Genomic DNA, 15993 nt, shown 5'->3' on the forward strand with positions numbered 1-15993 from the left:
TCCGACTTTATTAGAATGTGATAGCGAGGTGCTTAGACTTTTGCAGGTTCACTCTTTCTGGGTGAATTTAAGCATAAGAGTGGGACTTAAGGCATATGAAGGGCCAAGCAAAGTCACTCAAATGGTCAGTTATCTAGATTACCCAAAGCTTTCTACAAGGGGAGCATAGGGTGGGGGCTGCCCCGTTCCTTAACTAGTTTTGCTGGTAGCTGTGTCCCGAATCTGGCAATATGAGTTTTCAAGGTGGATGTCTTTGAAACAATGCCTCAGCAATGAAAAGTTTAATGCAGCTACTTATACCACAACATTTTAGGCTAAAATTTCCTATTCAGTCTTTATGTAACCTAAGTGCTAGTTCAAATTTTAGGCACCAGGCTTTTGTGCAGAAGATTCTGCTTCATTAGAACAGGGAGGGGCCCTGTAAATCCAGAGGGTAAGCCTAGGTTGTGGAACCGGAGACTGGGTCGGGGCTTGGGCGACCTGCTGCGGTTGGTGGGTGCTGAGAGACAGGGAGATGGTCTTCCCTGCCTGCTGGCTCATCTGCCTTTAATAAACGGAATGGCCCACCGTTTTCTGGCTCCACAGTCCCTTTACCATCTGCCCGACTCCAGTGAGAACCTGAATGACCACGGTGATGGCCACTGACTTTACAATTGCACTGGCCCTTCGGGGTTCAAAGTGAGAGGAGAAGAGATATAGAGACAGATTCCCACAAGTGTTCTGACTGGGATCTACCAGGCAAACCCTGCCTGGGGGCCATGCTAGAATCAACCAAGCTATCCTTGAGGCCTGAAGCCAAATCTTGGACCAACTGAGCTATTCTCAGCGCCCAGAGCTATCACTTGAACCAATCAAGCCACCAGCTGTAGGAGGGGAAGAGAAGCAGATGGTCACTTCTCATGTGTGCCCTGACTGGGAATCAAACCCAGGATGACCGCACACTAGCCACTGTTCTATCCACTGAGCAACCAGCCAGGGTGGCTATTTTTGACTTTCATTTTAAGTTTTTATGCTTAAAAAAAAAGTATGTTTTTATCATCTTTATTATATGTGGCTTAAGTGTCTATTTGTCGCCGATAACTTATTGGTTGCTTGCGTAACTGTACTAGCCAATGGGGTGAAGTTGCCACGGCATTTAAATAGTACCGCCTTCTGGCATGCCACCTCACAAATTGAGGTTAAAGATTGGAGCAATTATTATGCTGTTAAGAAATCTTAACACCAGAAGGGGTCTTTGCAATGGTACAAGACTAGAGGTTCTCCAATTGAAAAATAATGTCATAATAGCTAAGTCTTTGACTGGCTCCTCTAAAGGTGAAATACATGTCATTCCAAGAATTGATTTGGCTCCATCTCGAACAGGGTTGCCGTTTCAATTGAGACGTAGACAATTTCCTGTAAAACTTGCCTTTGCTATGACCATCAATAAGTCTCAGGGCCAAACGCTTAAGTGTGTTGGCATTTTTTTACCTGAGCCTGCATTTGGACACGGTCAACTTTATGTTGCCTGTTCAAGAGTTCATGAAAGAACGGATGTAAAATTAAAAATAATTGATGGTCCTCTGCAAGGCGAGCTTAAAAATGATGGAAAGATCTACACAAGAAATGTTGTGTACAAAGAGATCTTTGACATGTGAATTAACATTTTATTATTTAAATCACCTTTATTTATTGAGCTAGAGGTTGCTCTTAAGAAATGCACTGCCAGTGGTTTCCTTCATTGCACTCTACTTTAAGCAATTAAGCAAGTAGAAGGGGGAAACCCCGTGGGGCAGTAAGCAAAGGGGCGTCCTCGCCGCCTGCCCTGGGTAATTCAGTTTGAATTAGCAGACACCTTTGCACAAATCTTTTAATTACAATGTATAATATCTAGAACAGCGGTCATTTCATATGACTGCCGGGCTTTCTAGTTTTAGAATAAGCCAGTAATCAAATGTATAATTCTAAGAAGTCCCTGCAAATTTCTTGACATACATTAACACGATCTTGGGACAGAGAATATAAAATCACTTTGAAAGCAATCTAACAGGGTAGTTCAGAAAACAGACTTTGAAATCGCAATGCTTTCTATATATTAATCTTCTGCATCAAACTTTTTTTGGGGTTGTTGTTTGTTTGTTTGTTTGTTTTTGACAGAAACAGAGCGGGTCGGAGAGAGAGATAGGTAGGGACGGGCAGATGGGAGAGGAGAAGGGTGGGAGGCATCCGTTCCTCCTTGCGACACCTTGGTTGTTCATTGATTGCTTTCTCATGTGTGCCTTGGCGGGGACACTGCAGCGGAACAGGTGGCCCCTTGCTCAGGCTAGCGACCTTGGGCTCAAGCCAGTGACCTTGGGCTTCAGGCCAGCCACCTTTGGGCTCAAGCCAGTGACCATGGGTTATGTCTATGATCCCATGCTCAAGCCAGTGACCCCATGCTCAGGCTGGTGAGCCCACACTCAGGGCGGCGACCTTGGGGTTTCAAACCTGGGTCCTCTGCATCCCAGTTCGATGCTCTATCCACAGTACCACCACCTGGTCAAGTTGCAGTGAACTCTTTTAATACTCTTTTGCATGTAACGCTATATGATTGTACTCTAAAGCCATCTTTGCAAAAAGCAATGAGGCCTAAATATGTACTTATTGTCATTTGCTGCATTATCAAAATTCATCTTGTTTGTTCATTTCTGCTGTAGAATGCATCCTCTCCTCAAGCTGCAAACTTGTCTTACTTTACAAGGAATCTCTGCAGCACAAAACATAGAACATTTATTACATTTGTTGAAAAGAACTGGAAGAGGTTATCTTAAGAACCACAATATTGGCAGAGCAAACTGACATCATTGCATAAATTTCTAATGAGCACCTATGATTGCCTGACAGTGGTCCAGGAGTGGAGAGCTATCCAGTGGAGAATGCAGTGACAAATTTCTTTCCATTTACATTGTAGCATTTGTGTTTGAATACAAACTAAAATATTTAATTTCACAAGTGTTCTCTTGAATAATCTTCCTAGAGTTCTCCAGCTATAAGAGTAATCTTATTTCACTTTTCCAATGAGAAGTCCATGTTGAAAATTCTCTACTCGGCCCTGGCCAGTTGGCTCAGCGGTAGAGCTTCGGCCTGGCGTGCGGGGGACCTGGGTTCGATTCCCGGCCAGGGCACATAGGAGAAGCGCCCATTTGCTTCTCCACCCCACCCCCTCCTTCCTCTCTGTCTCTCTCTTCCCCTCCCGCAGCCAAGGCTCCATTGGAGCAAAGATGGCCCGGGCGCTGGGGATGGCTCCTTGGCCTCTGCCCCAGGCACTAGAGTGGCTCTGGTCGCGGCAGAGCGTCGCCCCTGGTGGGCGTACCGGGTGGATCCCGGTCGGGCGCATGCGGGAGTCTGTCTGACTGTCTCTCCCCGTTTCCAGCTTCAGAAAAATAAATAAATAAATAAATAAATAAAATAAAAGAAAATTCTCTACTCAAAACAAATATCTTGTTCTAGGACTGAAGGACCCTGTGACTATAAAATGCTCAAAACACTGTACAAGTAATTAGATTGGTTGTGTTATAAAGTGCATATGTGCACAAGAGGAAATAGTGAAGTGAGAAGTTAAAGAATCCACCCAGGAAGTTAGTTTAGAATGCAAAACCAGACAGCAGAATGGGTTGCAGTTGAGAAGAAAGATGTCCATGAGGGGATGGAGTGCGTCCTCCCCTCTCTGCCCTTATCCGGAATCACTCCATCATGTTCTCCTTGCTTTCCTGATGTTTTTCTCTTCTGAACCAAATTAGTCCAAGAACTGGGTATCTCTCTGGTGCCCAAGATATACACCATAACAGGACTGTGAGTGAGTGTGTGTGTGTGTGTGTGAGAGAGAGAGAGAGAGAGAGAGAGAGAGAGAGGGAGTGAGAGAGAGAGAATATGAGAATGTGTGTATACAGAGGACTTTGACCAGAAAGAGCTCCTTTTCTGATTCACTGGGTCATGGTGATTGGAACACTTTAGATAAATTTATAGAAGGAAAACAGAACTCCAGTAAAATAAACTTTTTCACCAGCATTAAGAAAAACACTGCATAAAAAAAAAAAGAACCGGGAGGATCTTCAGCATCTCTGTTTCTTACATACACTGCAGGCAGGTCCGGCACGTGGCTGCAAGGGGCATTGCCTCATTGGGTCTCTCTGACTCCACTGAGAAACTACGGCGATAACTACCAACTTAATAGCCAAGCACCACGTGACATATTTACTGAGCAAAGTATTTATTGATCGAGGAATGTCTTATATTTCAGCTGTAAACATAAAATGAACGGTTTCTTCAGATTTTGACAGAGAATTAAAAAATTGAAATTACAGAATTAGAGTTGCAGAAACCTTCCATTTCTGAATCCATCCGGCCTTCAAAGCTAAATTCATCTACTCATCAAGGGGTTTAAGGCACTGACTGATTGAAGAGACCAATATTCTGTTTAATCCGACAGCTGAGAAGGAGTGAGGGGGAGTCACTTGAATGTATAGAGCCACATCCAAAAGATCAGCATGGGCCATTGTGTTTAAAAGTAATTTCAATGTCACTTTTTCTGTAGAGAGAGAGAAAAAATTAAAGCAGTATGTCCTGCTCCCTAATTGTGTCCCAGGTGCTCCCTGAACTGAGCATATGAACAAGGCCCAAGGCAGAGAGCCCAGGCAGCCCCTCTGGCAGCTGTCCCAGCAGTGCCCCGGGCCCTGCACGGGTCCCCTGTCCTGCTGCGGGCGTATCCTCGGGCCTGATGCACTATGGGGACCCAGCCCACACCTGAGAAGTGAGTGGGTGGAGAGTGTGGTTGAACCCTGCGTCTCCCACTTTACATGCAGTTCTAGTAACTGGAAACAGTTATAGTAAATTAAGGAAAGTTAATTGATTTCAATATTTGAAATCAAGTCATCATCATACACAGGTGAAGCTAGCCTAGGTTGAGAAGTGGGCATTCCAGGGTGGAGGTGAAGGATACAGGCTCAAGCTTTCATAGAATGCAGTCGTTGTTTACTGTGTACAGCAGGTCCTTAAATAACCTCGTTTTGTTTAATGTTTTATTATAATATTGATGAGATGCTGCAGTAACTTAATTCTTATTTATATCAATTAACCTATGGCATAGTTGGTTTTATTATACGTCATTTTTCTTACTGTTGCAGAATCTATGAAAGACATGATGTGAGGACTTAATGTACCTGGTGACTAGATTAAGAGCAAAACAGAATTTCCTAGTATATGACACTATATCAATAAGTAAAAAGAGTAAATATTGACTACTGTGCACTTACCTAAGTCTCCTGCAAAACTTACAGAAATTACCATAGGTCACTCCATTGGATGCACAGACTGGCCTATAGTTTTTAGGGCAACCATATATTGAATAGTTGTTACATTCACTCTGTAAAATGCAGATAAGAAATAATTACAATGTATGCATCTAAAAATATATTCTTAATATGTTATTATGCAATGCCGCATGTTAAAAAATATGATAATTTATATGATTTTATTATAGGCCCAGAAGAAAACAAATACTCCTGTAAGCAGAAACCAAATGTAAAAATAAAAAACATTTTATGAACTTAGCCTTCCTTATCAGGTGCTTCTTGCAAATTCCATTCCTCTCCTATCACAGAGGTGATCGTTACACTCAGTTTGCTATTTATCATTCACTTGCTTTTCCTCACAGTTATTCATAAAATTGTATATGACTTAACTTTGGATAGTTTTGAAATGTATATGGATAATCATTATTGCCTATTTTGGTTTTTTCTAAATATTTTAGTAACTATCAATTACTTTCATTGAAAACATTTATAATTGTTTATTGAAATGACAATCTTTTTTTTTTTTTTTTTTAATGGGGTGACATCAATAAATCAGGATACATATATTCAAAGATAACAAGTCCAGGTTATCTTGTCGTTCAATTATGTTGCATACCCACCACCCAAAGTCAGATTGTCCTCTGTCACTTTCTATCTTGTTTTCTTTGTGCCCCTCCCCACCCCCTATCCCTCTCCCATTCCCACCTCCCCCCCGTAACCACCACACTCTTATAAATGTCTCTTAGTTTCACTATTATGTCCCACCTACGTATGGAATAATACAGTTCCTGTTTTTTTCTGATTTACTTATTTCGCTTCGTATCATGTTATCAAGATCCCACCATTTTGCTGTAAATGTTCCGATGTCATCATTTCTTATGTCTGAGTAGTATTCCATAGTGTATATGTGCCACATCTTCTTTATCCAGTCATCTATTGATGGGCTTTTTGGTTGTTTCCATGTCCTGGCCACTGTGAACAATGCTGCAATAAACATGGGGCTGCATGTGTCTTTACGTATCAATGTTTCTGAGTTTTTGGGATATATACCCAGTAGAGGGATTGCTGGGTCATAAGGTAGTTCTATTTTCAGTTTTTTGAGGAACCACCATACTTTCTTCCATAATGGTTGTACTACTTTACATTCCCACCAACAGTGTATGAGGGTTCCTTTTTCTCCACAGCCTCTCCAACATTTTCTGTTACCTGACTTGCTAATAACAGCTAATCGAACAGGTGTGAGGTGGTATCTCATTGCCGTTTTGATTTGCATTTCTCTAATAGCTAAAGAAGATGAGCATCTTTTCATATATCTGTTGGCCATTTGTATTTCTTCCTGGGAGAAGTGTCTATTCATATCCTCTTCCCATTTTTTTATTGGATTGTTTGCTTGTTTGTTGTTGAGTTTTATGAGTTCTTTGTATATTTTGGATATTAGGCCCTTATCTGAGCTGTCGTTTGAAAAAATCATTTCCCATTTAGTTGGCTTTCTGTTTATTTTGTTATCAGTTTCTCTTGCTGAGCAAAAACTTCTTAGTCTGATGTAGTCCCATTCATTAATTTTTGCCTTCACTTCTCTTGCCATTGGAGTCAAATTCATAAAATGCTCTTTAAAACCCAGGTCCCTGAGTTGAGTACCTATGTCTTCTTCTATGTACTTAATTGTTTCAGGTCTTATGTTTAGATCTTTGATCCATTTTGAGTTAATTTTTGTACAGGGGGAGAGACTGTAGTCCAGTTTCATTCTTTTGCATGTGGCTTTCCAGTTTTCCCAGCACCATTTATTGAAGAGGCTTTCTTTTCTCCATTGTGTGTTGTTGGCCCCTTTATCAAAAATTATTTGACTATATATATGTGGTTTTATTTCTGGACTTTCTATTCTGTTCCATTGGTCTGAGTGTCTATTTTTCTGCCAATACCATGCTGTTTTGATTGTCGTGGCCCTATAATAGAGTTTGAAGTCAGGTATTGAAATGCCCCCAGCTTCATTCTTTTTCTTTAGGATTGCTTTGGCTATTCGGGGATTTTTATAGTTCCATATAAATCTGATGATTTTTTGCTCTATTTCTTTAAAAAATGTCATTGGAAGTTTGATGGGAATTGCATTAAATTTGTATATTGCTTTGGGTAATATAGCCATCTTGATTATATTTATTCTTCCTAGCCAAGAACAAGGTATATTCTTCCATCTCATTATATCTTTTTCGATTTCCCTTAACAATGGTTTATAGTTTTCATTATATAAGTCCTTTACATTCTTTGTTATGTTTATTCCTAAGTATTTTATTTTTTTTGTTGCAATCGTGAAGAGGATTATTCTTTTGAGTTCCTTCTCAGTTGTTTCATTGTTGGCATATAGAAAGGCTATTGACTTCTGTATGTTAATTTTGTATCCTGCGACCTTACTGTATTGGCTTATTGTTTCTAGTAGTCTTTTTGTGGATTCTTTGGGGTTTTCGATGTATAGTATCATATCATCTGCAAAAAGTGATACCTTTACTTCTTCTTTTCCGATATGGATGCCTTTTATTTCTTTGTCTTGTCTGATTGCTCTGGCTAGAACCTCTACTACCACATTAAATAAGAGTGGAGAGAGTGGACAACCCTGTCTTGTTCCTGATTTAAGGGGGAAAGCCTTCAGTTTAGTGCCATTTAATATGATGTTAGCTGATGGTTTATCATATATGGCCTTTATCATGTTGAGATATTTTCCTTCTATACCCATTTTGTTGAGAGTCTTAAACATAAAATTGTGTTGTATTTTATCGAAAGCCTTTTCTGCGTCTATTGATAAGATCATGTGGTTTTTGTTCTTTGTTTTGTTGATATGGTGTATTACATTAACCGTTTTACGTATGTTGAACCATCCTTGAGATTCTGGGATGAATCCCACTTGATCATGATGTATTATTTTTTTAATATGTTGTTGTATTCGATTTGCTAGTATTTTGTTTAGTATTTTAGCATCTGTATTCATTAGAGATATTGGTCTGTAGTTTTCTTTTTTTGTGCCATCCTTGCCTGGTTTTGGTATGAGGGTTATGTTGGCTTCGTAAAATGTGTTTGGAAGTATTGCTTCTTCTTCAATTTTTTGGAAGACTTTGAGTAGAATAGGAACCAAGTCTTCTTTGAATGTTTGATAAAATTCGCTGGTATAGCCGTCAGGGCCTGGACTTTTATTTTTGGGGAGGTTTTTAATGGTTTTTTCTATTTCTTCTCTACTGATAGGTCTGTTTAGGCTTTCTGCTTCTTCTTGACTCAGTCTAGGAAGGTTGTATTGTTCTAGGAATTTATCCATTTCTTCTAGGTTGTTGAATTTAGTGGCATAAAGTTTTTCATAGTATTCTACAATAATTCTTTGTATATCTACGGTGTCCGTGGTGATTTCTCCTCTTTCATTTTGGATTTTGTTTATATGAGTTCTTTCTCTTTTTTCCTTGGTAAGTCTTGCCAAGGGTTTGTCAATTTTGTTGATCTTTTCAAAGAACCAGCTCCTTGTTCTATTAATTTTTTCTATATTTTTTCTGTTCTCTAATTCATTTATTTCTGCTCTGATTTTTATTATCTCCTTTCTTCGGCTGGTTTTGGGTTGTCTTTGTTCTTCTTTTTCTAGTTCCTTAAGGTGGGAAGTTAAGTGGTTCACTTGGGCTCTCTCTTGTTTGTTCATATATGCCTGAAGTGATATGAACTTCCCTCTTATCACTGCTTTTGCTGCATCCCATAGATTCTGATATGTCGTATTGTCATGAAATGACAACCTTTAACACATTAATGATGAATTACTGTAAATCTCATGTGAATCAATCATTGATTGCTTATAAAGGAAACTTTGTCACAATTTGGCAATACTTTTATACACTGCAATTCTTTGTATACCAACTTTTTATTTAGGATGTTTGGATTTATGTTATGGCTGACATTGTCCTCCAATGTTCAAGTTGAGGAGTCTGATTCCAATATCTTTGTAGAGAATCAGTTTTTCTCTCTCTGGCTACTGTTAAAACTATGTCTGTTTATTTGCTCATTTATAGTTTTATTATAATGTGTATAAGTGTAAATTAAAAAAATAAATGTCCTATTTAGAATGCATTGTGATCCTTAAATCTATTCATCATAGTCAAAAAGTGTGAATAACTCAATGTTCATCAATGATGAATGGATAGTTAAAAGTGATATATCAGTCAATGAAATATTGATAGCAATGGGTAGTGAGGAGTGGAAGGAAGCCAGAGAAGAAAAGAGTAAAGGTATAAAAAATTACAAAGAGAGAAGAGGGGAACAGAGAAAGCCCATCACTCCTAGAAAAAGAGACTGTAAAGGACCTGGTAGACAAGGACATGTTTATAGGGAAGGAAATGAAAAGTGAGACTCAAGATAGAAGTACCTGAAAGTCATCACTTTTCAGTGAATAGAAAGTAAAAAAGTGGGGGAGTCATGTAGAGACATAATGTCTTAGAGATAAGATAGTGAAAGTAGAAAGAAACAAGTGGGGGAGCTTCAGAATAATGCAATACAGAAGAGACCCAAACAGTATAAAAAAGACAAAAAAGATACAGCACACACACACACCACCTCATAAAGGAACCACATTTTGTCTATGGGTGGAATCAGGCACTGTTTCACTAGAAACACTAAACAAGCCTAGAGCAAGTGCCAACTGTGTCCACTCAAATATATGGAACAAAGTGATCTTCACCTATGTAGAACTTCTATAAGAAGAAAAAAAAAATTGAGAATCACAAACCTGTAGCTGAAGCCTCCTAGCTTCTAAAATAAAAAACCAGGAGGCAGAAGAAAACCTGAATGCAGCACTGAAAACAAAGTAAATTCAGCAGGCTCTAGCAAACATCTGGGATGAGCTGATTCCTTGAATCAAAAGTCAAACTCTAACCTGCCCCGTGGTGACACAGTGCATAAAGCACCGACCTGGAACACTGAGGTTGCTGGACTGAGGCAAACCCTGGGCCTGCCTGGTCAGGGTACATATGGGAGTTGCTGCTTCCTGCTCCTCCTCCCTTTTCTCTCTCTCTCTGTCTCCACTCTCTAAAATGAATAAATAAAGTCTTTAAAAAAAAAAGAAAGTTAAAAAAATTAAACTCTAGCAGAGAAACTTTTTATTTTTAATATAAGTTAAAGCAAAAGTGTTTCAGAAATAAATATTAAATCTGCATAGCAAACAAACACTATAACAAATTATAATATAAATTATAAATATGAAATATTTATAAATATGCAAAAACTATCCAATTTTAAACATACTTAGAAACATACAAATAAAACCTGCACTTTGACATACAAGGTCAGAACAAATTTAAAAACCTTAATAGCACATTATGTTGGCAAGGATAAAAATACCAACGCATTTTTATCAAATTTCTCATTGAATTTATTTTTTAACCTGTCCTTTCTTCAGGAGAAACTTAACTAAAACCTAACCTACTGGGGTATTATCAGAGCCCAACTGACCTGAGAGAAGGGAAGTACTCAACTCCAGTCCATTCTAGCAATTCAGTCCCACCTCAGGGAGAAGATACAAACTAAAACGTACCTGTGAGTTTCCCAGTCCAGAGGCACAGGCTCACTAAACGACTGAGACCTAATCATCAGACAATAGAATGTTTCCCCTTGCCCCAAACCTTATCATAAAGTTACTAGAGATCTGTTTACAGTAGTTCCTTTACCTGGTACATTATGTTCACCCATAGCAAAAACATTACAAAACATACTAAAAAGCAAAAAACATAATTGAAGAGACAGAGCAGGCATCAGAACCAGACTGTGGCAGGGATGTTGGAATGATAAGACCAGGAATTTAAAACAACTGTGCTAAGATTCTAATGGATAAAGTAGACAGAATCAAGAATAGGTGGACAGTGTAAGCAGAGAGATGAGAGTTCTCAGGACCAAAAAGAAATACCACAGATAAATAATATTGTAACATACATGAAGACTGTCTTTGATGGACGTATTAGTAATTGGACATGGCTGTGGAAGGAATCTCTGTGTTAGAAGATATTTCAGGAAAAGCTTCAAAAACTGAAAAGTAAAAAGAAAAAGACTAAAAGAAGGAAAGAAAATCCAATAGCTATGATACAACTAGAAAAGGTATAACATACATAATGGGAATACCAGAGGAAGGAAAAAGAGAGAAGGGAACAAGAAATATTTGTAACAATGATGACTGAGAATGTTTCCAAATTAATGTCAGACACCAAACCACAGATCCAGAAAGCTCAGAGAACACCAAGCATAATTATAATTAATTCTAAAAAGAGAAGAGCTATCAAGCCATGAAATGACACAAAGGAACTATAGTGTATATTATTAAATGAATGAAGCCAACCTGAAAAGTCTACATACTGTACAATTCCAATGATACGACATTCACGAAAAGGAAAAACTAAGGAGAAAAGATCAGTGGTTGCCAGGTGATTGGGGGAGATGGAGTGATGAATAGGTGGAATAGAAGATTTTTAGGGCAGTGCAAATACTTTGTAAAATACCATAATGATGACTATGTAGCATTATACATTTCTTCCAGCTCATAGAATAGACATCACCAAGAGTAAACTGTAATGTAAATTATGAAGTTGGGGTGATTATGATGTGTCAACGAGTTTCATCAGTTGTCACAAATGTATTAAGACCACTCAGTTGCAGATGTTGATAATGGAAGAAGCAATGTATGTGTAGGGCAAGTGGCCTTCAGGAAATCTCTGTCTTTTTCTCAATTCTGCTGTAAACTTAAATTACTCTTAAAAAAATAAATTCTTAATAAAATGCATATGAACAAGGTTACTTATTCTCTGATTTCAAAAGCTGGAAACATTCCAATACTGAAATATAAAAGATTGCATTATCTCTTGTACTTCCCCACAGTAGAGCACTCTACAGCTCGTAAGGAAGGAGTAAGATAGGCATGAATACGTATGTTTCTGGATTACTGTCATTTCTATATTTTCTCCAGAGAGGGTAATAACTTTGGATTTTACTGTGTAACACATTGTTTTTATTGGAAGCATTACGCCATATAACAATTAATTTTACAATAATTCACAAGAATAAATGTTTTCAATTTTCTAATAACTTAGAAGTAACTTACCCACACCATAATATCAGAGATTTCAGCCGAGTTAGTTCCTGCACAAATAAAAGACATGAAATAACTTGGTACTGCCCGTGACATTTCCATGTCTGTTGTGAGAAGACATGGATGCAGTTCTTTCAATGAGGAAACAACATGGCATTAGTGAGCCTTCTTTGGCACTGACTGTGGATAGGAAAGTCCAATGACCAAAACTGTGAACAGTGCTGATTACTACAGTAGACCTAACTTTGTCTCTAAATCATTGTATTACTTAAACTACACAACACCTTCATGGAAGATATCATTTGCTTTAGTACCAATATTTTGTAGATGATGAAACTGAAGATTACAGAAGACAATAGCTTACTAACATCATTCTAATATAAAAGGAATTGACTGAGACCTGTTATTTTCAATGATGTTTCCAATGTCCATGCTGTTGCCTCACAAAGTAATAAACACTTTCAATTTCAAGGTAGATTACTTGTCCCTATAGATGTCACTGAGGGTTTGCCTGACATAAGGCTCTCATGTTATAAATAAGAACCAAAAATATCAGACCTGAAAGAGACTATTCTAAACAATTCCATTGGAAATATGACCTCCAAAACAAAGAAGGATTTAAACAATTTTATCTGTAGAGGTGGGAAAATGAACGAATTTTCTTCCCTCACTATCCAGTGGCCGTTCAAATCCACTACACAGGACCCTGGCCAGTTGGCTCAGTGGTAGAGTGTGGCCTGGTATGTGGATGTCTTAGGTTCAATTCTAGTCAGGACACATAGAATAAGCGTCCATCTTCTTCTCCACCCCTCCCGCTCTCACTTCTCTCTCTCTTCTCCCCTCCTGCAGCCATGGCTTGATCAGAGCAAGTTGGCCACGGGCACTGAAGATGGCTCCATGGCCTCAGGTGTAAAAAATGGCTCTTGTTGCAATAGAACAATGGCCCAGATGGGCAGAGCATCACGCTCTGGTGGGCTTGCCAGGTGGATCCCGATTAGGGCACCTGCAGGAGTCTCTCTGCCTTCCCATCCTCTCACTGAATTATAAAAAAAATCCACTACACAGTTTCTCTCCTTTTACAATATTGGGATCCTTTTTTAAATCCAGCTAGGTAATTTTAAAGGGTCATTTACACTGTTCTCTAGTTTGGTTTCTTGATTCAAGGACACTAAACCAAATGGAAAAACCAATTTTGTTCCCAGATGACTCCAAATCCTGCTTGCATTTTCTAGGATATGAGAACGACTCTACCCAGGATTGGAAAATATACTCACCAGAGAAAAGAGGAAATGCCAACACGATGATCAGAAAGCTGACTTGGATACGCATTGAGAAGTTAGCCATTTGCTCTCCCAAGTCACCCTTGAAGAAAGTGGTAAGGAAACCAGAAGGTTTATGACAAGCCCCATAGTGTGTTTAGTTGAACAGAACCAGAAACAGAAACCAGTTTCTGGATCTTATAGCTTGAGGAAGAGCAGCTACAAATACTGAGTTGTTTAACTTTTTATTAAGGAAGACTGTTCCCTTTACTCCTCCCCCACCAAATCAATAAAAAGTAAGCATGTTCCACAGTACATGTGGGGAAAAGTTCAGGAGAACTATCTTCTGTGTAGCATTCAAGGATAGAAAAACAGACAACAGTGTGGTGACAGCCAGAGGGAAAGGGGGTGGGGGAAAGGGTGGGAAATGAGGGCAGGAGAGAGTTTACTGGGGAGATGGGCACACGATGCAGTGTGCAGGTGATGTGTTGTTGAGTTTCACACTTCAGCCTGTACCCCAACACATTCAATTTTATAAAATTAATTAATAGAAGAGTACATGCAGGTTTTTTGTTTGTTTGTTTTGCTTTGTTTTAGTGAGAGAGACAGAGAGAGAGGGGCAGATAGAGACAGACAGACAGGTAGGAGAGAGATGAGAAGCATCAGTTATTCATTGCGGCACCTTAGTTGTTCGTTGATTGCTTTCTCATATGTGCCTTGCTGGTGGAGGATGGGGCTCTACAGCAGAATGAGTGACCCCTTGCTCAAGCCAGTGACCTTTGGGCTCATGCCAGCTACCATGGGGTCATATCTATGAATCCACGCTCAAGCCAGCGACCCCACACTCAAGCTGGTGAGCCCATGCTCAAGCTGGTAACCTTGGGGCTTCAAACCTAGGTCTTCTGTGTTCCAGTCTGACACTCTATCCACTGTGCCACCGCCTGGTCAGGCATAGAAGAATACATACAGTTCTGAATGCTCAATTTGTCCTTCAGAGAACCAGGAGCAATGTTGCTAGAGGGACCAGAGCTAGAACAGTCTTGATAGCAATACTATATTAAAAAGCCACAATAATTTATGCCCCAAATTACTCACCTCAAGATGCAATACGAAGGGAGACTGTGGCTGTCTTGTTCATCTACCTCCACTATATTGAGTAGTGTGTTTTAAATATCAAGGGAAGGAAAACAAGTCAGGGGAGATAAGACCCAGAGGGATCACAGGTCCTGTCAGTGACAGGGAAGTTGCCACACACAGAGGTCATCAAAGCTGCTCCTACAGCAGGAAGTTTAGAGCACAGGCAGTTTCATCTGATGGGCACAAATGAATAGGGAGGGGAGAAAATGATAAGTTGTTTTATAGGTCCTAAACTAGGGAAGACATGACACCTTTCTAAGCAAGAGAGCTGTGTAGGAGCAAGAGATAAGTCAAACAGCAGTCAGACAAGAAGAAGAAATAAATAAAAGGCATCCAAAATGGAAAGGAAGAAGTAAAACTGTCATTATTTGCTGATAACATGGTACTGTACATAGAAAACCCTAAAGTCTTCACCCAAAAACTACTAAACCTAGTAGTTTTAAATCAAATTTGGCCAAGTGGCAGGATATAAAACTAATATTCAGAAATCAGAGGCCTTTTTATATACCAATAATGAACTGTCATAAAGAGAAATTAAGGAAACAATTCTATTACTATTGCAACAACAACAAAAAGTACATAGGAATAAATTTAACTGGAAAGGTAAAAGACATACTCAAAAAATTATAAGACATTGAAAAAAGAAATTAAGGAAGATATAAACAAGTGAAACTATATACCATGTTCATGGATAGGAAGAATTAACATCATTAAAATGTTCATACCACTCAAAACAATTTATAGATTTAATGCAATTCCTATTAAAATACCAATGGCATACTTCACAGATCTAGAACAAATATTCCAAAAATTTATATGAAACTAAAAAAGAACCCGAATAACCTCAGCAATCTTGAAAATGAAGAGCAAAGTGGGAGGTATCACACACTTCCTGATGCAATACTGTATTACAAGGCCATTGTAATCAGAACAACCTGGTACTTGCATGAGAACAGGCATACAGATCAATGGAACAGAACAGAGAACCCAGAAATAAGCCTATACCTTTATAGTCAATAAATATTTGACAAAGGAGGCAAGACTATAGAATGGAGTAAAATCAGTTTCTTTAATAAATAGTGATGGGAAAATTGGACAAATACATGCAAAAAAATTGAAACTAGACCACCAACTTACACCATTCACAAAAAATAAACTCAAAATCTATGAAAGATTTAAATGTAAGTCACAAAACCAT

General features: G+C 38.8%; 1 protein-coding gene across 3 annotated transcripts in view; it reads right to left on the reverse strand.

Moving 5' to 3' along the window:
• LOC136375803 (serine protease inhibitor Kazal-type 1-like) overlaps window positions 1–14806 on the reverse strand; it is a 104546-nt gene extending 89740 nt beyond the window's left edge. The window contains exons 1-3 of one of the 3 annotated variants that reach the window (XM_066341570.1): window positions 14754–14806; window positions 13674–13761; window positions 12412–12449 (exon numbers count right to left, since the gene is read on the reverse strand). In XM_066341570.1, coding sequence (XP_066197667.1) covers window positions 12412–12449; window positions 13674–13743 — 108 coding nt within the window. In that variant the 5' untranslated portion in view covers window positions 13744–13761; window positions 14754–14806. Of the gene's footprint in view, window positions 1–12411; window positions 12450–13673; window positions 13815–14753 lie in introns of those variants that run through there. The other 2 variants (XM_066341569.1, XM_066341568.1) reach the window with 2 other exon arrangements.
• Between the last annotated feature and the right edge of the window lie 1187 nt (window positions 14807–15993).

This window comes from Saccopteryx leptura, chromosome 6 (genome assembly GCF_036850995.1).
Source record: "Saccopteryx leptura isolate mSacLep1 chromosome 6, mSacLep1_pri_phased_curated, whole genome shotgun sequence".
In the NCBI taxonomy this organism is placed as follows: Eukaryota; Metazoa; Chordata; class Mammalia; order Chiroptera; family Emballonuridae; genus Saccopteryx; species Saccopteryx leptura.